General features: G+C 59.8%; 1 protein-coding gene across 6 annotated transcripts in view; it reads left to right on the forward strand.

Annotated features, from left to right (window-relative positions):
- HSPG2 (heparan sulfate proteoglycan 2) overlaps window positions 1-23,044 on the forward strand; it is a 119,904-nt gene that overhangs the window by 36,216 nt on the left and 60,644 nt on the right. For 5 of the 6 annotated variants that reach the window (XM_061568129.1, XM_061568127.1, XM_061568130.1 and 2 more), the window contains 17 exons: window positions 6,211-6,260; window positions 6,390-6,460; window positions 7,272-7,412; window positions 8,073-8,261; window positions 8,681-8,719; window positions 9,511-9,612; window positions 9,846-10,379; window positions 11,263-11,394; window positions 12,974-13,060; window positions 13,505-13,597; window positions 13,871-13,954; window positions 14,486-14,716; window positions 15,222-15,335; window positions 18,537-18,664; window positions 20,356-20,442; window positions 20,746-20,804; window positions 21,871-22,035. In XM_061568129.1, coding sequence (XP_061424113.1) covers window positions 6,211-6,260; window positions 6,390-6,460; window positions 7,272-7,412; window positions 8,073-8,261; window positions 8,681-8,719; window positions 9,511-9,612; window positions 9,846-10,379; window positions 11,263-11,394; window positions 12,974-13,060; window positions 13,505-13,597; window positions 13,871-13,954; window positions 14,486-14,716; window positions 15,222-15,335; window positions 18,537-18,664; window positions 20,356-20,442; window positions 20,746-20,804; window positions 21,871-22,035 — 2,306 coding nt within the window. The remainder of the gene's footprint in view (window positions 1-6,210; window positions 6,261-6,389; window positions 6,461-7,271; window positions 7,413-8,072; window positions 8,262-8,680; window positions 8,720-9,510; window positions 9,613-9,845; window positions 10,380-11,262; window positions 11,395-12,973; window positions 13,061-13,504; window positions 13,598-13,870; window positions 13,955-14,485; window positions 14,717-15,221; window positions 15,336-18,536; window positions 18,665-20,355; window positions 20,443-20,745; window positions 20,805-21,870; window positions 22,036-23,044) is intronic. The other variant, XM_061568132.1, reaches the window with a different exon arrangement.

Consider the following 23,044-nt stretch of genomic DNA (forward strand, 5'->3'; position numbering starts at 1 on the left):
CCATGGACGGCGCGCCAATGGGCCAGGTACAATGTCGCGAGGTTTGGCCCGTTGTTCGAGGGCATGCTGAGCCATGGCCTCCGTGCTCTCCTGGTGCCACCGTCAGCAGATTCCTAGTGCGCGGCAGCTTGCCTACCGATGGGCCCCGGCGAGCGACGGCGATTGGGGGCGAGCCGCTCTGTAAATGTCGCGTCGCGTGGACCGGGCCTAACACTCGGGGGGGGTCGCGCTGCTCAGCCGTGACTGCCGGCATCCTGGGTGGCGAGACGGGTTCGGGGGGGGCAGGCGACAGGATCTGTGCCCCTGAGGTGGCGGCGGCCTGAGAGTGGTGCACAGCCCCATCCACATTGAGGGCTCGCGGTCGGCACGCATCGGTGCCGCCGCCACGGGAAGTCTCCGCATCGGGCCGCGATGGCGGCCTACGCGGTCATTGACCGTGCGCTTGGCGTGGTCCGAGCATTGGGATTTGGAGTTGGAGAATGTCGTCGTCGTCAGCCATGGTCAATCAACTGCTGGATGAAGGCCTCCCCGCCGAGCCACCGCCATCCTCTCACAATCCCACGATGTCATAATAATCCGTCCTGCGCATGTGCACGGAGCCAAATTCCATCGCTCCATCACCTCGGAGGACATCCACTCCATCGCCCACATGTTGGAGATTAGCGACAACTGGCACGGTGACCCAACGACCGGCCACTCCGACGAGCCTCTCGGTGGAGCGGCTGCGGTCCCGAAGTCTCACGAATCACCTGGGTTCGGTAGGGCATCCCTGACGTTCACCTGGGGGAGGCCACGCCGAGGAGGTTTCTAAGAAAGGCCCCTGGGATGCCCAGGCCCCCGGACACTAACCCTGCCTCTGCCGATTAATGGCGCTGCCGATTAACCGCGCCGCGGGTCCCAGCGCCCGCCGACCCGGCGGCCGTAGCCGCGGCGCCGTTTGCCTTTCCTGCCTCTCGGCTTCCGCTTCCCGGCGCCGGCTGCGATGGCGGTGTCGTTGATGGCTGACTGTCGTCTCTGCTGGTGAAGAGCGGTGGTGTACGCAGATGACCCGGCGAGCGCGGGCATCCCGGGCCCCCCCGGCGACTCCGTCGCGAGCCGGTGCCCCGGCAAGCGCCTCCCCTTCCTGCGCTCAGAGCAGCTCATCCCCGTGGGGTGCTCGCCGTGGGTGGGCGGCCCCGCCGTGCCCGTCCTGCACAGCCTGCTTGACTTCCGCGGCGGAGAACCGGCATTCCCTGGCACCGTGCCGGTGGCGGCCGCCGTGTCCCGGGGCGCCCGGCGCTGGAAGCACGAGGCCGAAGGCGAGGCCGCGGCGAGCGGCTCCGAGCGGCCCGAAGTGGGGAGCGGTGCCGGAGACGACGCGGAGGAGGCAGAGGCGGCGGCCGCGGTGGCGGCGACGCGGCCGCCCCCGTCGGCTCGGCGGGGGGGGCGGCGGCGGCCACCCCTCAACCTTGTCCTGCCGAGTCCACGGTCGGGGACACCGCGGGGCGCGCCGGATAGCGCCGTCCCTGCTCCCGAAACCTCCGCCCAAAGGGAACTCGGCGACGCGGAGACGCCGGACGCATCCGTGCGGGACACGGCCGCCCCCGCCGCGCCCGCCCCCCTCTTGCCGTGGGGCCGCCGGGTGGCGACGCCGGAGGGGCTGCTGGGGAGGACGGCACGTGCCGTGAGCTTGCTGCGGCGTCGGCAACGGCAGCTGTCGCGGGCGCTGGGAGCCGTGCGGCGCTCACTGTCCGGGCTGCGCCATCAGGTCGCCGCTGCGCTTGGCCGCGTCGCGGCCTCCGAGCTGCGCGCGGACGGCGCGGAGGCGGAGGCGAGGGCCGCGTGGGGCCGGCTGGAGCACGCCGAGCTGCTCGTCGCGGGCCACGCCGCGCAGATCTCCGAGCTCCGGCGGAGGCTGGGGGATGGCGCGGGCGGCGAGGCCGCCGTGGGACGTGGGGCCACGGTGGGCAACACGCGGACTTGGGAGGACCAGCAACAGCCGCAACAGCAGCAGCAGCAGCAGCCCGGGGAACGCGAGTCAGCGGGGAGCAGAACGGGTGGGACCCTGAGCAAAGCTCCAGGTGGACATTCTGGTGGATACTCGGGTGGACCCCTACGCGTCCGCGGCAATCGGAGAAACGCCTCCGCGTCAACGCAACCCAGGCTCCCTGGCGACGAAGGGGGCCGACCCGCGCCACGCCGGCGCCCCTCCGCCATGCCCGCCCGGCGGCACGACGGCCCCGCCCCGGGCGGCTCGGCGGAGGACGATGCGACATCCGGCGACGGCTCGGCCGCGGTAAAACCACGACCGCCGACAGCCTGGTCGGCTGCCGGCAGCGCGGGCTTCACCGCCACCACCGCCACCGCCGCCACCGCCGCCACCGCCGCCACCGCCGCCGTCGTCACTGCGCCGTCTCCCACGCGGCGCTGCGATGGCGACGAGCCAGAGGTGGAGGCGGAGGTGGTGCCGGAGGTCTCCACCGCCCGCACGACGGCCAGGCCCGTGGGGGGGCGGGGCGGCGGTGGCGGCGGCGTCGGGGCCTCCGCGTTGCGTCTGCAGGAAGTGCTCGAGTTTGTGCGCGGGCAGACCGTGGTGGGCGTGGGCAGCGGAGGGCAGCCGGCCTCGGGTGGCACCGGGCGCGGTGCCGAGGGGCGCCGTGGCCGTGGGCACGGGGGGCTGTACCTGGCGCTGGGCCGCCTCGCCGTCCCGCTGCACGTCATCCCGGACTGACGGGCCCGCGTATTGCCGCACGCACGCACGCACAAAGACAAAGGTTCTCCCGTATATAGCCTGAGCAGACTGTTATGGAAAGTGCACTCACACATATACACAAACACGCGCGTGCGATACGCGCTTGGACCGTGCGTTTGAGTGAACCGTTACTTAGAGGTTGTGCAGATTAAGTGCAAAGTAAGAGGGTTCGTGGGCACATGTCCTTGGTAATCTCACACATACAGCCCCGACACCCTCACACACACACGCGGCTCTAACAATCACACACACACACACATCCCTGACACCCACCCACACACACATCCCTGACAAACACCCACACACACGCCCCTGACACACACCCACACACACGCCCCTGACACACACCCACACACACATCCCTGACACACACACGCCCCTGACACACACCCACACACACGCCCCTGACACACACACACACATCCCTGACACACACACGACCCTGACACACACCCACACACACGCCCTTGACACACACCCACACACACGCCCCTGACACACACACACACACATCCCTGACACACACACGCCCCTGACACACACCCACACACATATCCCTGACACACACACGCCCCTGACACACACACACACACACGCCCCTGACACACACACACATACACATCCCTGACACACACACGCCCCTGACACACACCCACACACACATCCCTGACACACACACGCCCCTGACACACACCCACACACACGCCCCTGACACACACACACATACACATCCCTGACACACACCCACACACACGCCCCTGACACACACCCACACACACGCCCCTGACACACACACACATACACATCCCTGACACACACACGCCCCTGACACACACCCACACTCCGCCTGTTGGCTGCCCGTGCTGGTGTGTGTCTAAGCCGTCTGTGCTGCTGCTGGCTGAGTTAATAAAAACGCAACGTAGAGGAAAGGACATTGTTGGCATCGGTGCAGAAACAAGCCTTGGAGCTCCGCGTCATCATCATCATCACCATCGTCGTCACCGTCGTCATCGTCGTCATCATCGTCACCATCGTCATCACCACCATCATCATCATCACCATCATCATCGTCACCATCGTCACCGTCGTCACCATCGTCATCATCGTCACCATCGTCATCACCACCATCATCATCACCATCGTCACCATCGTCGTTGTCATCACCATCATCGTTATCGTCACCACCATCATCGTTGTCAACACCATCATAATCATCATCACCGCCATCATCATCGTCACTACCATCATCGTTGTCGTCACCACCATCATCATCGTCGTCACCACCATTCATCGGGATCACCATCATCATCATCACCACCATCATCATCACCACCACCACCATCATTATCGTCATCACCATCATCGTCAGCATCTTAAAATTCTTAGAATTACTTCTCCCTCCTTCTTCGTCTTGCCTGTGGCACCGTGGGGCTCGACGCCAACGTCGAGGTCTGCCAGCCACGAGAGGGCTTCAGGAGAGAGTTGGTGCAGATCCTTCGTTGAACGAGCCCAGGCCACAGTGGGTTCACTGTGTGCTCCGCAGTTTGGGTTCCATGGCCACAGTCGCGCCGCCACAGTGGCTGCGTCTTACATTTTTCTCCACTCATGGAGGAGGTGCGGTGCATCGGCCTGCTGATCTTCTGATGCGGTCGATGGTCACACCGCCGGCACCTTCGAGGAGGGTTGTCGAAGGAAGGAGGAGGTGCGATGATGATATTTGGGTCCCGAATGGGGTCTTCTCCCCCGTTCCGAGACGTCTGCAAGTTGCAGGGTGTGGGTGGTGTCCCCGTTCACCGACGAATCTCGGAACACGCGATCGGCTCAGCGTTAATTTTATTTTGAGAGGCGTAGCAGCGCCGCTGTTTTTAGAGACATTGTTAATCACCGCAGAGAACCGTAGCAACACGACCGCCCGCAACTCTACGATAGCTGGCGCCAAACTGTGCCACACACAGCCCTCCCGCATGGCCTTCTGGGAGCCTCGGTACCGATAAAGTTATTTTAGTTTTTCTTCTGATTCCGTTCCGACGACGCTCCGGTTCCATCTCCGTCGAACGTGGCGTCGCCGTTGCCATCGCGGCCGCTGTCCAGTTGCGTCGAGCAGGGCCCCCGCCGCTCGGCGTCGTGCCCCGTGGCCCGGCTGCCATGCGCCAACAGGGACGAGAGGGCGACCGCACCGGTTTGGGGCGACGGTGCAACATGCCCGCGGGGGGGGGGGGGTGGGGGCCCAAGGAGCTTGCCCCTTGAGCGCTCGTGTCCGTGGGGAAGCCGGTAGTGCAGCGGTTAGCGCCGTGCTGCGCTCGGACCTGGCAGAGACCCGAGTTCGATCCCCACACACGGCCACCAACATCGGTGATAGATCATCTGAATCGATCCCTGGGCCCTCCTCTAGGTCGACTCAACCTCAAATGAGTACCCGGTGCGGTAAGAAAACATCGCCAACTGGGGAGACGAAGGCAGCCGGGCGTGGTGCTGGCCACCCATCTCCTATTGTGTCTGTTAAGGCTACGCGGGGGAAGGGCTTTGTCTCCGTGTGGGGCATAGTGGCAGACAGCTCGTATCCCTCTCACACTTCACCAAGCCGCACCAGGGCCGTGACGACCTTTCAAGCGGCGCCGGGGCCATTTTTCCACCGCACAACCCGAGCCCTGCCGCTGTCATCACGCGCAGAAAACGAGTCGAGAAGCACGTGGGTGACGCCGCGTCCTCACCGCGTACCGACTGATGTCATCAGCCCCTCCCCACTCTGCCTGGCCCTGCTTGGAACCCCCGAGCCAGATTCAAATGTCTTCTTCTTGTGAGGCCAGCAGCGTAGCACGGTTTGGTTCCTGTGGAATCGGCAAACAGCCAGTGGGAAAACCACCTCGTAGTACGAGAGGGCCCTGTGCTGGCTCGGCTTGCATATACAAATGGAAAAAAGTGGTTATCACAGAGTCCCACTAAGAAACATACAGAGGCAGGCTGGGTAGAGGGTGAATGGAAACTGGGTGAGGCCCCAGGTGAGACCGGGTGAATGGAGACTGGGTGAGGCCCTGGGTAAGGCTGAACAGGTGGCCTTGCCCCTATGCTTGAACCTTCTCATGCAGGTGAGTAACCTCCCCCCCCCCCACCCCCAATGCCTTCATCCTCCCCTCCTTCCACTTCCCCTCAAAGCTGACCCAGTACAGCAGAGGTTCACAATCACAACCGCCATTCGCTGTGCGTGTGTGTTCGTGCTCGTGTGCGTGCAGGCGTGCTGCACTAGTGACCTAATTGCCATCTTTTGTTCACATGACAAACCTTGCTAATTGGCTGTGTCGGGTGGTGGCGGATTTAACGACACATTTATATTGACGCAATCTAACCCAAAAAAACCTCTTCATGATAATATTGGTCGCGAAAGCCGTACTACGTGTTAAAATGCAGACCATGCTCGCCTGCATAGGTGCTACTACTCGCTTAACAGCACACGGGGGGGATCTTGGTGTGTGTGCGTGCAGGTGTGCGGAGGGATATTCTGGAAATCCCCAAGCTGGCCAGCCCTGCACAGGTAAGATATGCATAGGTACACAGGTGGGGGTCACCAGTGATGTGCACAGGTACACAGGTGGGGGTCGCCCAGGCTAGCGAGTGACGCGCGGGTGAGTGACGTGTGGGGGTGCGTGTGTGTGTGCCACAGAGGGATGCCGCTGCGACCCCCGTGGCAGCGCCGGGGATCAGTGTGACAGCCACAGGGGCTGCCAGTGCAAGGTGAGGCGCGCGCCATGGCACCGCGCATGGCACGGCGTGGTGTGTGGTGTGGTATGGCACGGCGTGCCTGTGTGGTCCAGCGTGCCTGTGTGTAACGTGGTGTGGTGGTATTGTGTGCCGTGGTACGGCGTGTCTGTGTGTAACGTGGTGTGGTGGTATTGTGTGCCGTGGTACGGCGTGTCTGTGTGTAACGTGGTGTGGTGGTATTGTGTGCCGTGGTACGGCGTGTCTGTGTGTAACGTGGTGTGGTGGTATTGTGTGCCGTGGTACGGCGTGTCTGTGTGTAACGTGGTGTGGTGGTATTGTGGTATTGTGTGCCGTGGTACGGCGTGTCTGTGTGTAACGTGGTGTGGTGGTATTGTGTGCCGTGGTACGGCGTGTCTGTGTGTAACGTGGTGTGGTGGTATTGTGTGCCGTGGTACGGCGTATCTGTGTGTAACGTGGTGTTGTGGTATTGTGGTATTGTGTGCCGTGGTACGGCGTGTCTGTGTGTAACGTGGTGTGGTGGTATTGTGGTATTGTGTGCCGTGGTACGGCGTGTCTGTGTGTAACGTGGTGTGGTGGTATTGTGGTATTGTGTGCCGTGGTACGGCGTGTCTGTGTGTAACGTGGTGTGGTGGTATTGTGGTATTGTGTGCCGTGGTATGGCGTGTCTGTGTGTAACGTGGTGTGGTGGTATTGTGGTATTGTGTGCCGTGGTACGGCGTGTCTGTGTGTAACGTGGTGTGGTGGTATTGTGGTATTGTGTGCCGTGGTACGGCGTGTCTGTGTGTAACATGGTGTGGTGGTGTGCCACGGTGTGCCGCGCCAGGTGAACGTGGAGGGCCGCACGTGCGACACGTGCCGCCCTGGCACGTTCCACCTCCACGCCGACAACCCCGACGGCTGCCTCGCCTGCTTCTGCATGGGCGTCACTGGGCAGTGCACCAGCTCAGGCTACTACCGCCACACGGTGGGCACACACACACACACACACGTGGGCACACACACACGTGGGCACACACACACACGTGGGCACACACACACACGTGGGCACACACACACACGTGGGCACACACACACACGTGGGCACACACACACACGTGGTCACACACACACGTGGGCACACACACACGTGGGCACACAGACACACGGTGGGCACACACACACACGGTGGGCACACACACACGTGAGCAAACACACACACGTCGACACACACACGTGGACACACACACACGTGGGCAAACACACACACGTGAACACACACACACGTGGGCACACACACACACACACACACGTGGGCACACACACATACACACGGTGGGCACACACACACACGTGGGCACACACACACACACGGTGGGCACACACACACACGTGGGCACACACACGTGGGCACACACACACACACGTGGGCACATGGTGCACACACACGTGGGCACACACACACACACGTGGGCACATGGTGCACACACATTATGGGCAGGCACATGGCTGCACGTGGGCACATGGTGGGCAAATGTGATGATGCTAATGATGCTTCTGATAATGATGCTGCTGCTGTTGATGATGCTGCTGGTGATGACGATGCTGCTGCTGCTGCTGATGATGCTGCCGCTGCGCCCGCGTGCAGATCACGATGGGGCTGCAGCCCGGGGGCGAGCACGGCTTTGCGCTGGTGAACCGCGCCCGCACCACCGTCGTCACCGACGGGCTTCTGCTGGAGCGCGTGGCCCCAGGGCGCGTCACCGCTCCCGCCTTCGGCCAGCTGGCGCCGCACACGCACTACTGGCAGCTGCCGCCCGTCTTCACGTCCGACAAGGTGACAGCGCTCGGGCGCTCGCTCGGACGCTCGCTCGTATAGCCTTGACAGACTGTTGGGGCAAGTGCTGTCAACAGGCACCCGTGAAGGCCGCAGTTTGCCTCGACACTGGCGATGTGTACACACCGCGCCAGGCACTCGTTGCACACACGCAGGCGCGCACACAAGTACGCACGCACACAAGTACGCACACAAGCACGCACGGCCTGCTCGCCACACCCGTTTTCACTTCCTGTCTCCTCATTCGCTCTTCCTCCGTTCTTCCTCCGTGTGTTGTGCGCCGTCTGCCTCTGTCTCCCCATGCCCTCCGTGTCTCTCCCGTCTCTCTCCCCGTGTCTCCCCCGTGCCTCGCAACGACGTCGGTAACGTTATCGCTGTCGTCTCCGCTGGCGACCGCGTTACCCCCGTGACCCCGGCAGAGAGAGAGAGAGTTTGCCCGCATTCGCCGAGCTCACAAGGTACGCAGCAGGAGCAGCAACGACGACAACAACAACAACTCAATAACAACAACAGCAGCAACTGTGTGCGGACGATTGCTGTGACTGAATGCGGTGCCATTGCCCTGCACGTGTCAAATGGCAGAGAACGGGAAACGTGGCTCAGCCATCCTGCAATAACTGAATAACAACAACAGCAACAACCCAAAAATAACAGCAGCATCACAACTGTGTGTGGACATTCGCTGTAACTAACACCTAAAGTTTACAAATGTCTGGGAGGCTCCACCGGGACACATGGTGATGTGGCAGCCCCTCCCACCCTCCATCCCCGCCTTCTTTTGCATAGCCACGCCCACTCAACCACTTGCATCACCCGCAGAGTTGAGCGACCTCCCCTGGCGGGTGTCCTGACGTTGGTCCCACCCACTGCTCAGCTAGCCCCGCCCACTGCTAATGTAGACCCGCCCACTGCTCAGGTAGCTCCGCCCACTGCTAATGTAGCCCCGCCCACTGATAAGGTACCCCGCCCACTGCTCAGGTAGACCCGCCCACTGCTAATGTAGACCCACCTACTGCTTCGGTTTCTCCACCCATTGCTCAGGTAGCCCCGCCCTTTGCCCCGATCACGAGGCGATGACGCCTGCTCGCCCACTCGCTCCTCCCTGACATTGCCTCGCCCTCACAAGCGGCCGTGCATGGTGTGGTCACCCTCCTGCCCCTTCCACCTGCATGCTGGCATGCCGCCCTGACCCCGTGACCCCGTGACTCGGTGACCCCGCGCCCTCGTCCCTGCGTTCCCGCGAGCGCAGAAGGAGATGGCGACGATGACCGAAGACGAGCTGCGCCGCGACGCCTCCGCGTGGCAGCACCTGACCTCCTTCGAGGCACCTTCCAGGGCCAAAAGGTCGCAGGTAGCGAGCGCACGCCCTCTGTCTCTCTCCCGCCATCTCGCCCGTCGCCACCGCGACAGCTCCACTGCGCTCCTCTCGTTTCACTTCCGCTGTCGTTTCACTTCCGCCTTCCTTCTCCACTCCCGCGGCGAGGCTGCAACTGCGAGCGCTGTCCCCCTGCTCCTCCCTGCTCCTCCTGCTCCTCCCTCGCTCCCCCTGTCCTCCTCTCTCCGGCCTTCCTCCCACGACCTCAGGGCTCCGACATGACCGACGAGCAGCTTCGGATCGACTCCGACGTGTGGAGCCTCTTCCCGTCATTCTTCCGGCCGCGCCGTCCCGCGGCCGAGCGCCCCTTCCCTGGGCCTCCCGGCCTCGCCAACGCCCTTCCCGAGGGCCTCCCCGACGATGCCAACCCCAACGCGATCCCCAACGAGCCACCCGGCGCTCCCCCGCACCGGCACGCCCAGGGGGGCGGCCGTCGCGGCGGGAACGACGGTGGCGACGGCGACGGCGCCGCATTCGGGGATAATAATTTCCTCGATCTTTTCCCGGTTTTCTCGGACGCCGGCTCCGGTTGGCCGGAGGATTTCCCGGCTCGGCGTGGGCGGGAGTCGGGGGGCCGGGCGCCCCCCCCTCCCCCACGCAGGATCCCCCTCATTCTGCCGCCCCCCCTCCCGACGCCGCCGCCTTCGTGGCGCTCGTCGTGGTCGTCGTCGCGCACGTCCGGTTCCCCCGTGTCAACCAGCAGTCGTCGCACACAGCTGCAGAGCAAGACGCACGTGGGGCAGGTGAGCGCCCGTGGGAGATCGGGGCAGGTGATCACCCACGTGGGCTGGGGGCAGGTGATCACCCACGTGGGCTGGGGGCAGGTGATCACCCAGGTGGGCTAGGGGCAGGTGATCACCCACGTGGGAGAGGGGCACGTGATCACCCACGTGGGAGAGGGGCACGTGATCACCCACGTGGGCTAGGGGCAGGTGATCACCCACGTGGGCTAGGGGCAGGTGATTACCCACGTGGGCTGGGGGCAGGTGATCACCCACGTGGGCTGGGGGCAGGTGATCACCCACGTGGGCTAGGGGCAGGTGATCACCCACGTGGGAGAGGGGCACGTGATCACCCACGTGGGATAGGGGCAGGTGATCACCCACGTGGGAGAGGGGCACGTGATCACCCACGTGGGATAGGGGCAGGTGATCACCCACGTGGGATAGGGGCAGGTGATCACCCACGTGGGATAGGGGCACGTGAACGCCCACGTGGGCTGGGGGCAGGTGATCACTCACGTAGGATAGGGGCACGTGATCACCCACGTGGGCTAGGGGCAGGTGATCACTCACGTAGGATAGGGGCAGGTGATCACCCACGTGGGCTGGGGGCAGGTGATCACCCACGTGGGCTAGGGGCAGGTGATCGCCCACGTGGGATAGGGGCAGGTGATCACCCACGTGGGATAGGGGCAGGTGATCACCCACGTGGGATAGGGGCACGTGATCACCCACGTGGGATAGGGGCACGTGATCACCCACGTGGGCTAGGGGCAGGTGATCACCCACGTGGGATAGGGGCACGTGATCACCCACGTGGGCTCGGGGCACAGCACAGCCATCGCGGAGCTGCGAGCTCCCAACCGCTAACGGAGGCATCTGCACCCCACCGCCTTCCCCCCAGTTTCCCTCCCTCCTGGAGGCGGCCCCCCACTTCGACCCCCTGACCTCTCGGGGCAACAAGTCGTCCAATGAGATCGCGAGGGTCCACGAGCCCTTGACTCCACGGGGGGCTCGGCCGCACGAGGTGGCAAAGGTAGAGGTGGTGTGGAAGACAAAGGTGGCCGGGCGTGGTGCTGGGATTCGGGGGGGCGAGCGGGTGGCGTACGTGCGTGGGCATCTGGTGTGTTTGTGTGCTGTGGTGCGTGTGTGTGTGTGTGCGTGTGTGTGTGTGGTGCGTGTGTGTGGTGCGTGTGTGTGTGTGGTGCGTGTGTGTGTGTGGTGCGTGCGTGCTTGTGCATCTGGTGTGTTTGTGTGCTGTGGTGCGTGTGTGTGTGTGTGGTGCGTGTGTGTGTGTGTGGTGCATGTGTGTGTGTGGTGCGTGTGTGTGTGTGGTGCGTGTGTGTGTGTGTGGTGCGTGTGTGTGTGTGTGGTGCGTGTGTGTGTGTGGTGCGTGTGTGCGTGTGGTGCATGTGTGTGTGGTGCGTGTGTGTGTGTTGCATGTGTGTGTGTGGTGCGTGTTTGTGTGTGGTGCGTGTGTGTGTGTGTGGTGCGTGTGTGTGTGTGTGTGGTGCGTGTGTGTGTGTGGTGCGTGTGTGTGTGTGGTGCGTGTGTGCGTCTGTGGTGAGTGGTCGTGGTATAGCGGTTAGCGCGCCGCGCTCCAAACCCGACGATCAGAGTTCAATTGCCGCTCACGGCCAACACCGGTAACGATTATCTGAACCGGTCCTGGGCCTCCCCTAGGTCGACTCGGCCTCAAATGAGTACGTAGTGCGGCCGGGCGTGGTGCTGGCCAACCACCCCCTCGTGCGCCGTGTAGGCCTTCATAGATGCTCACTAACAGCATTTTCCCAAACGCTCTGTTAAGGCTACGGGGGATCTTTTTATTGTGGGGTGTGTGTCGCGTGTAAGCAATTGCGGTGTGTGTGCGCGCTTGTGTATGGTGTGCATGAGTTGTGTGATGGCATGTGCATGGTGTGTGTCACGCGTGTGGTGTAGTGCGTGTGACAGCATGCGCTTGTGGTGCGTGCACGCGTATGTGGTTGTGGTGCACGTCACCACACACACACACGCACACGTACGTGCACCCGTGGGTCTGCATGAACGCCAACGTCTCATTGCTCATTTGAGCGGAGTACGCAATTTACGGCTGTTCAAGTAAGTATCATTAGTTTTGTTTTTCCCCCACCGTTTTTACTCTTTCTCTAGGGGGCTCAGCCCCCCCGGCCCCCTAATGAGTGGCTGCATGCCTGACCCTGGTCTGACCTCGGCCTACCGAGACTTTGGCGCGTGCGCGCAAACGCCTCTGCAGTTTCCAGTTTTTCTCACTTCATCTTTTCCCCGTTTCCTCTTTGTCTTGCGTGGCTCCGGACGTTTCCCACACGACGACCCGGCCACACCGACACTGTCGTTCACCCAACGTCCATTCATGCCAACCACTCCACCGCCGAAACTCCTTTGGATGAATCCTCGTACCGACAACAACAACAACTCCTCCACCGTGTCACCATCGACGCAACAACGCGCCATTACACCACCACCGCATCACGTGCGATACAACGCCGTCGCACCGCACACCGGAACGCCGCGCCGCACACCACCACCACCACCACCACCCCCACCGCCACCGCCACATCACATTGCCTCTCCACACGGTGGGGCCCGCACGCACACAGTATGAGTTGGTCTACAGGGACTGGTCGCTGCTGCCTCGAGATGAAGTCTTCTACTGGCGCCTGCCCGACTATATCTGCTCCCAGCAGGTGCGGGGGGGGGGGGGATATTCGCTGGCACCCTCTTCTCCATGCGATGGGCAGGGTGCGCAGGGTTTGTGGCTAATGGGGGGGGGGGTGCGGGGGGTAATGGGGTAATTGGGAGGTCGGGTCGAGACATCCGGGAGATGATGGTGATCCTGGGAGGTGCCGGGGGGATGTGGTGAGATAATTAACGATGTGTCTGCGTGCGCGCGTGTGTGTGTTATGCGTGTGTCTATCTGTACGTGTGTGTCTGTCCTTGCGTGCGTGTGTGCACGTGCATCCGTGCGCGTACGTGTCCGCATGTCTGTGCATGCATTTGTCTGTTTGTGTCTGTGCGTGTGCGTGTGTGCACCCGTCTGTGTGTGCGTGTGTCTACGCGCGTACGTGTCTGTGCGTTTGTGCGTGCGTGTGTGTCTGTGTGCGCGTACGTATGTGCGCGCGTGTGCGTAGGTGACGGCGTACGGAGGAAAGCTCCGTTACACACTCTCCTACTCTGCCGGACCCCAGGGCTCCCCCATCCCTGATGCTGACCTCCACATCATCGTAAGCCTATTGCATCACCATCGTCATTATCAGCCTCATCATCCTAAGCCCATCTCATCATCAATATAATCTATCACATCATCATCGTCGTCATCATTAATTTTCACGTCTTTACGACCAATAGTAGCGGCCGACGGGCGCTCTGTGGTTGACGCGGTTGCGCTGTGTTTCGCGGTGCCGCGTGTCTCGGTCCCGCTGCTGTGCGCCGTACGAGCCGAGGGCGTTGCCGCGGCTAACAGTGGTGCGGTGTGCCCGCGCGGCGTTACGGCGCAGGGCAACGACATCACCCTGTCGGCGTACCACCGGGAGCAGCTGCAGCCCGGGGAGACGCGCACCTTCGAGATCCCCCTGCGCGAGGTGAGCCGCCCTCGAACGCAGCAAACAAAGACAAAGCTACCCAACCCCCCATTGTAGCCTACGCAGGCTGTCGGGGCAAGTGCTGTTAATGAGCGCTTATAAAGGCCGACACGGCGCACGAGGGAGTGGGTGGCCAGCACCACGCCCGGCCGCTTTGTCTCCCCAGGGGCGATGTTTAAACACCGTACCAGGTACTCATTTGAGGCCGAGTTTGCCTAGGAAAGGCCTGGGGACTGGCTTTAAGTGGAAATTCAGCTTGGGGTTGTAACACGGTGCGGTGCGTGGACCACAGCACAACCGCCCCGCACTACACTCTCTGCTAAGGCACTCAGCACACACACACTCAGCACACCACACACAGCACACCACACACACACTCAGCACACCACACACACGCGCGCTCACCACACAGGTGCTCAGCACGCACGGACGCGCACTAACTGGCCGCCAACAACGCCGGCCTTTACGGGAGACTATCTTTGGCTCCGTGCGCCCGCGCAACCCCTCCCCTTGACCCCGCCCCCAACGCAGTCGTACTGGCAGCGGCTGGACGGGCAGCCCGCGACGCGCGAGCACCTGCTGATGGCGCTGGCGGACGTGGACGCGATCCTCGTGCGAGCCTCCTTCTCCACGGACATGGCGAGCGCCAGCATCGGCGACGTGTCACTCGAGACGGCGGTGCCGGGCGACACGGGCGGGGCGCGCGCGCTCCAGGTGGAGCAGTGCAGCTGCCCCGCCGCCTACACCGGACTCTCCTGCCAGGTGGGGGCCGCCGCCGACTCCGACCGGACCGCCGGCTGGCCGGCCGCCGTTGCCGAGCGGGCGGCCAGCTAGGCCGGAACGCGCGTCCGGGCGCTTCTGCGCAAGGGGGTTCGTGAGATACGGGAACACGGGGCCGGGACGGTCGCGTGCGTGTGTGTACGTGTGCGTGTGCGTACGTGTGCGTGTGCGTACGCGTGCGTGTGCGTGTGCGTAGGCGTGCGTGTGTTAGACGTGGGCGTGCACACACGCGTAACGGACGAGCTCGTGCGCACGGCGGTGATGTTGATGACTTTGTTGCGACATGATGACGATGTTCGTGACGATCATCAAGATGATGATGACGATGACTCGGTATGGGCTTTGCTCCGGGCTACACGTCAGCTGTGTATGTACAGTACGTTGAACTTCTTTGGCACCCTACGTGTAGCCAACCGCGCTAACCGGAGGTGCGGAGATGCTAACGATGATGTTAATGGCGACGGTGGCGGCGTGGGTTGCGTTGCAGGACTGCGCTGCGGGCTACACGCGCACCGGTGGAGGCCTCTACCTGGGCCTCTGTGAGATGTGCGACTGCAACGGCCACTCGGACAGCTGTGACCCGGAGACGGCGTCCTGCTCTGTGAGACAGCGGGAAACACACAGCATCCACTACACACAGCATCCACTACACACAGCATCCACTACACACAGCATCCACTACACACAGCATCCACTACACACAGCATACACACACACAGCATCCACTACACACAGCATCCACTACACACAGCATCCACTACACACAGCATCCACTACACACAGCATCCACTACACACAGCATACACTACACACAGCATACACACACACAGCATCCACTACACACAGCATCCACTACACACAGCATCCACTACACACAGCATCCACTACACACAGCATCCACTACACACAGCATACACTACACACAGCATACACACACACAGCATCCACTACACACAGCATCCACTACACACAGCATCCACTACACACAGCATCCACTACACACAGCATACACACACACAGCATCCACTACACACAGCATCCACTACACACAGCATCCACTACACACAGCATCCACTACACACAGCATCCACTACACACAGCATACACACAGCATCCACTACACACAGCATCCACTACACACAGCATCCACTACACACAGCATCCACTACACACAGTATCCACTACACACAGCATCCACTACACACAGCATCCACTACACACAGCATCCACTACACACAGCATCCACTACACACAGTATCCACTACACACAGCATACACTACACACAGCATACACTACACACAGCATCCACTACACACAGTATCCACTACACACAGCATACACTACACACAGCATACACTACACACAGCATACACTACACACAGCATACACACGGCATCCACTACACACAGCATACACTACACACAGCATACACTACACACAGCATACACTACACACAGCATACACACAGCATCTACTACACACAGCATCCACTACACACAGCATACACACACACCGCATCCACTACACACAGCATCTACTACACACATCATCTACACACACAGCATCTACTACACACAGCATACACTACACACAGCATACACACAGCATCCACTACACACAGCATCTACTACACACAGCATACACTACACACAGCATACACACAGCATCCACTACACACAGCATCTACTACACACAGCATACACTACACACAGCATACACACAGCATCCACTACACACAGCATCTACTACACACAGCATACACTACACACAGCATACACACAGCATCCACTACACACAGCATCTACTACACACAGCATACACACACACAGCATACACACAGCATCCACTACACACAGCATCCACTACACACAGCATCCACTACACACAGCATACACACAGCATCCACTACACACAGCATCTACACACACAGCATACACACAGCATCCACTACACACAGCATCCACTACACACAGCATACACACAGCATCCACTACACACAGCATCTACACACACAGCATACACACAGCATCTACTACACACAGCATCTACTACACACAGCATACACACAGCATCCACTACACACAGCATACACACAGCATCCACTACACACAGCATCTACTACACACAGCATACACTACACACAGCATACACACAGCATCCACTACACACAGCATCTACTACACACAGCATACACTACACACAGCATACACACAGCATCCACTACACACAGCATCTACTACACACAGCATACACACACAGCATACACACAGCATCCACTACACACAGCATCCACTACACACAACATACACACAGCATCCACTACACACAGCATCTACACACACAGCATACACACAGCATCCACTACACACAGCATCCACTACACACAGCATACACACAGCATCTACTACACACAGCATACACACAGCATCCACTACACACAGCATCCACTACACACAGCATCTACACACGCAGCATACACACAGCATCCACTACACACAGCATCTACACACACAGCATACACACAGCATCTACTACACACAGCATACACACAGCATCCACTACACACAGCATCCACTACACACAGCATCTACACACACAACATACACACAGCATCCACTACACACAGCATCTACACACGCAGCATACACACAGCATCCACTACACACAGCATCTACACACACAGCATCTACTACACACAGCATACACACAGCATCCACTACACACAGCATCCACTACACACAGCATCTACACACACAGCATACACACAGCATCCACTACACACAGCATCTACTACACACAGCATACACACAGCATCCACTACACACAGCATCCACTACACACAGCATCTACACACACAGCATACACACAGCATACACACAGCATCCACTACACACAGCATCCACTACACACAGCATCTACACACACAGCATACACACAGCATCCACTACACACAGCATCTACTACACACAGCATACACACAGCATCCACTACACACAGCATCCACTACACACAGCATCTACTACACACAGCATCTACTACACGCAGCATCTACTACACACATCATCTACACACATATCATCTACTACACACAGCACCCACCACACACAGCATCTACACACATAGCATCTACTACACACAGCATCCACTACACACAGCGTCCACTACACGCATCATCCACGACACACAGCATCTACACACACAGCATCCACTACACACAACATCTACTACACACAGCATCCACTACACACAGCATCTACTACACACAACATGTCTGTGTGTACGTGTGTGTGTACGTGTCTGTGTGTACGTGTCTGTGCGTACGAGTGTGTGTACGTGTCTGTGTGTGTGTGTGTACGTGTGTACCTGTGTGTGTACGTGTGTGTGTACGTGTGTACGTGTGTACGTGTGTGTGTACGTGTGTACGTGTGTGTGTACGTGTGTACCTGTGTGTGTACGTGTGTGTGTACGTGTGTACGTGTGTGTGTACGTGTGTACGTGTGTGTGTACGTGTGTGTGTACGTGTGTACGTGTGTGTGTACGTGTGTACGTGTGTGTGTACGTGTGTGTGTACGTGTGTATGTGTGTGTGTACGTGTGTATGTGTGTGTGTACGTGTGTGTGTACGTGTGTACGTGTGTGTGTACGTGTGTACGTGTGTGTGTACGTGTGTACGTGTGTGTGTACGTGTGTATGTGTGTACGTGTGTACGTGTGTGTGTACGTGTGTACGTGTGTGTGTACGTGTGTACGTGTGTGTGTACGTGTGTATGTGTGTGTGTGTACGTGTGTGTGTGTGTGTGTAGAGCTGCCAGCACCACACGACGGGCAGCTCGTGCGAGCGCTGCGAGCCCGGTTACTATGGCGATGCCACCCAGGGTACTCCTGAGGACTGCCAACCCTGCGCCTGCCCGCTCAGTAGCCACGGCAACCAGTGGGTGCCGCACACACAACCACACACACACAACCACACACACACATCCACACACATCCACACACACACATCCACCCACACACAGTGGGTCCCACACACACATCCACCCACACACAGCGGGTCCCACACAACAACAACAACCGCCATTCGCCACTAAGTGGTGGCGACGTCACCACGACGCTTGTGCCAGGCCATGTGCACCTTGAGGCCACGTGAAGTGTTGAACGCCCGCTGGCAGGAGGTCACGGGGCAGACCCAGGTGCCACGGGTCAACTGACTGAGATGACCGAGATGACTGGCTGATGCACCACCTGTGCCCCCTACTGTGCCAACTTGCTGTGCTTTAGCCACCCGGCGCTCCGCTCATTGTTGTGAGCGTTGCTCCTCCGTCCTCCATTGTTGCTGGAGGGCGACTGCCTCCAACTACCCAGTAGCATCCTTCACGAGCCTCCTCCACAGAGGCCGATCTTGACATCAGCAAGTCCACTCAGCTCCACGTCCTCCTGTACCACATCACTCCATCTCTTCTCTAGCCCGTGCCCGCCCGTTTAGCCCCCTCGATCCGGCCGAACAAAAGCTGTTTAGGCATGCTGTGACTGGGCATGCGGGCTACATGGCCCAGCCAATGCAGCCTTGCCTGCCGGAGGAGCTCACCGATGGGACTTTGTCCAGATCTTTCAAGGATTTGTGAGCTCCTCACACAATCCAGCCTGGTTAAACCCAGGATGGATCGTAGGCAGGCCAGCCTAAATGTTTCTAACCGGTGAAGATGCTCCATTAGGGGGGTCCACGTTTCGCAAGCGTAGAGAAGGGAGGTAATGACTGTGGCCGAGAAGACTTGAAGCACATCTACCCACACACAGTGGGTCTCGCACACACATCCACATACAGTGGATCTCACACACACATCCACACACACACAGCGGGTGCCGCACACACATCCACCCACACACAGTGGGTCTCACATACACATCCAGCGACACACCAGGTGCACACCGCAACGATGGAGACATGGGCAGCAGGGATGGAGTAGTGGTGAAACCCATCCTGCACAGCAATCAGCGCCTGGGTTCGATTCCCAACTCGGGCGCCTCTCCCCCTGTTTTGCATCGCTTTCCTGCGGCTTCTCCATTTTCCTGCCACTTGGACATAAAACGAGACAGAGATTCCCTCTGTAAGAATTAAGAGGCTGTTGGGGCAAGTGCTGTTGGCGAGGATGTACGAAGGCCGGCACGGCGCATGAGGGCTGGGTGGCTAGCACCACGCCTGACCGCCTCTGTCTCTCCACAGTGGCAATGTTCACACATCAGGTACTTATTGAATGTGAGTCGACCTAGGGGAGGCCCAGGACCAGTTCAGATATTCGCCACTGTTTTTGGCCGTGAGCGGGAATCGAACTCGGCACGCCAGGCATGTAGCACAGCGAAGCTGACCGCTACACTACCGTTGCATGGACACGCACGCACAACAACAACCGCCATCGCCACTAAGTGGCGGTGACGTCACCACAGCGCTTGTGCCAGGCTGTGTGCACGTTGAGGCCACGTGAAATGTCAAACGCCCGCTGGCGGGAGGTCACGGGGCAGACCCAGCAGGTGCCACACACGCACACACGCTTGCACACACCCCATACGTCCACACACGCCCTCTGCGCTCACCGCTAACCTCTGACCCCCACCGCCCTCCCCCAGGTTCTCCCCGAGCTGCGAGGGAGCCCCTGACGGGGGCTACCGCTGCACCGCGTGCCAGGCTGGGTACACGGGGCGCTACTGCGATCAGTACGTGGGGGTGGGCCACGACGACCAAAAGCCACGCCACAAACACTGCGACACGGCACTACTGGCACTGCACTACCGCACTACCGATATCGCACCACCACGCCACCAACACTGTGACACCGCACTACCGGCGCTGCACTACCGCACTACCGACATCGCACCACTACGCCACTAACACTGCGACACCACACTACCAGCACTCCCGCGGCTACCACGCAGCCGCGATGGCACTCACAGCACCGTCCCACCACTTTGCCCGTTCGATTGAGGGGTGTCGCGCCGTGTCTGTGTGTGGCGATACAGGTGCGCGCCCGGTTACCTGGGCAACCCCCGAACCCCGGGACAGCGGTGCGTCCTCGCAGGTGAGACCCCCTCACCTACGGGTACGTATTCATACAACACCCCCCCCCCCGCCCGTGTAGCCTGCACAGGCTGTTGGGGTGAGCGTTGGAGGTATATATGTGTGTGTGAATGTGTCCATGTGAATGTGCCTGTCTGTGTGTGTGGGTGTGTCTCTGCATGTGTGCGTGCGTATGGTGTAGCTCTACGAACCCGGCGACCCGAGTTCGATTCCCGCTCACAGCCACCAACGCCAGTGACGATTATCTGAACCGGTCCTGGGCCTCCCCTAGGTCGACTCAGCCTCAATTGAGTACCTAGTGCTATGTGTAAAAAAAATGCCACGAGGGATACAAAGGCGGCCGCGTGTGCCGTGCCGGCCTTTATAGGTGTTCACTAACAGCACTTGCCCCAACAGCCCGTTAAGGCTATACAGGGGATCTTTTGTCTTTGGTGTAGCGGTTAGCATGCCGCGCTACGTATCTCGCGACCCGAGTTCGATTCCCGTTCACGGCCAACACCAATGACTATTATCTGATCCGGTCCTGAGCCTCCCCTAGGTCGACTCAGCCTAAAATTAGTACCTGGTGCGGTGTGTAGTAAACATCGCCACTAGGGACACAAAGTCGGTCGGGCGTGGTGCTGGCCACCCACGCTCTCGTGTGCCGTGCCAGCCTTCATAGGTGCTCGCTAACAGCACTTGCCCCCACAGTCTGTTACAGGCTATACAGGAGATCTTTGTCTTTGTCCGTGCGTGCATGGGTGAGAATTGGGGGATCGGTGGTGCAGTGGTCAGCACAATGCACTATGAACCAAGTGACCCAAGTTCGATTCCCACTCACGGAAAATGACAGTGGAGAATATCTGAAGAGGTCCTGGGGCCTCCCCTAGGTCGACTCAGCCTTAAATGAGTACCTGGCATGATGTGTTGTCAACACCAGCACTGAGGAGACAAAGGCGGCCGGGCGTGGTGCTGGCCCCCCACCCCCTCGTGCGCCGTGCCCGCCTGCATAGACGCTCGCAACCAGAACTTTCCGCAACGGTATGTGAAGGCTACACGGGGGATCTTTGTCTTTGTATGGACACCAGACCGGACTCCGCTCTTGATAAGGATCGTGCCGGACCGCATCGTCGTGGCGACGGGAGATGGAGTCACCCTGCGTTGCCAGGCAACCGGGTCCTCTCCTGTTCGGTACGACTGGGCCCGCGCCGATGGGCAGGCCATCTCTGAAAGGGGGCAGATGAGACTGCAAGGTATGGCACTCACTCACGCACAAACACAACAACAACAATAACAACCGCCATTCGCCACTAAGTGGTGGTCACGTCACCACGGTGCTTGTGCCAGGCTATGTGTACTTTAAGGCCACATGAAGTCTTGAATGCCCGCTGGCAGGAGGTCACGGGAAAGACCGAGGTGCCATGGGTTGACTGGCTGAGATGACTGGCAGATGCACCACCCGTGCCCCCGACTGTGTTTTATCCGCCCGGCGCTCCGCTCGTTGTTGTGAGCGTGGCTCCTCCTCCCTCCATTGTTGCTGGAGGGCGAATGCCTCCAACTGCTCAGTAGCGTCCTTCATGAGCCTCCTCCATAGAGGCCGATCTTTAAACCGTTGGTACACTCAGTTCCATATCCATTCAGACCACATAATTCCATTTCTTCACTAGCCCATGCCGCGCCCACTTAGCCCCCTATATTTGGCCAAACAAAAACTGCTGGAGCAGATGACATACATGACCCAGCCAATGCAGCCTTGCCTGCCAGAGGAACTCGTCGATGAGACTGTGTACCGATCGTTCAAGGATTTATGAGCTCCTCACACAATCCAGCCTGGTCAGCCTGAATGTTTCTAACTGGTGAAGATGTTCCATGAGAGGGGTCCACATTTCGCAAGCATACGGAATGGAGGGTATGACCGTGGCCGAGAAGATTCGAAGCTTCGTATGGGGGGGATATGCCAGGTTGCTTCCACATTGCAGCGTTACGCAGCTGATGAAAAGATAATGCCGCCCGAGTGATTTCGCGTGAGACCTCTGCTGTCAAACCGAAGCTGGTTATAAGCACACCGCACAGAAACATAAACCTCTCCACTTTCTCCACAACTGCCCCACACGCACATGCACACACACACAACAACACAACAACACAACAACCGCCATTCGCCACTAAGTGGCGGTGACGTCACCACGACGCTTGTGCCAGGCCAAGTGCACCTTGAGGCCACGTGAAGTGTCGAACGCCCGCTGGCAGGAGGTCACGGGG

The sequence above is a fragment of the Lethenteron reissneri genome, chromosome 40 (genome assembly GCF_015708825.2).
Source record: "Lethenteron reissneri isolate LAM-NWPU_2019-01 chromosome 40, ASM1570882v1, whole genome shotgun sequence".
Taxonomy (NCBI): domain Eukaryota; kingdom Metazoa; phylum Chordata; class Hyperoartia; order Petromyzontiformes; family Petromyzontidae; genus Lethenteron; species Lethenteron reissneri.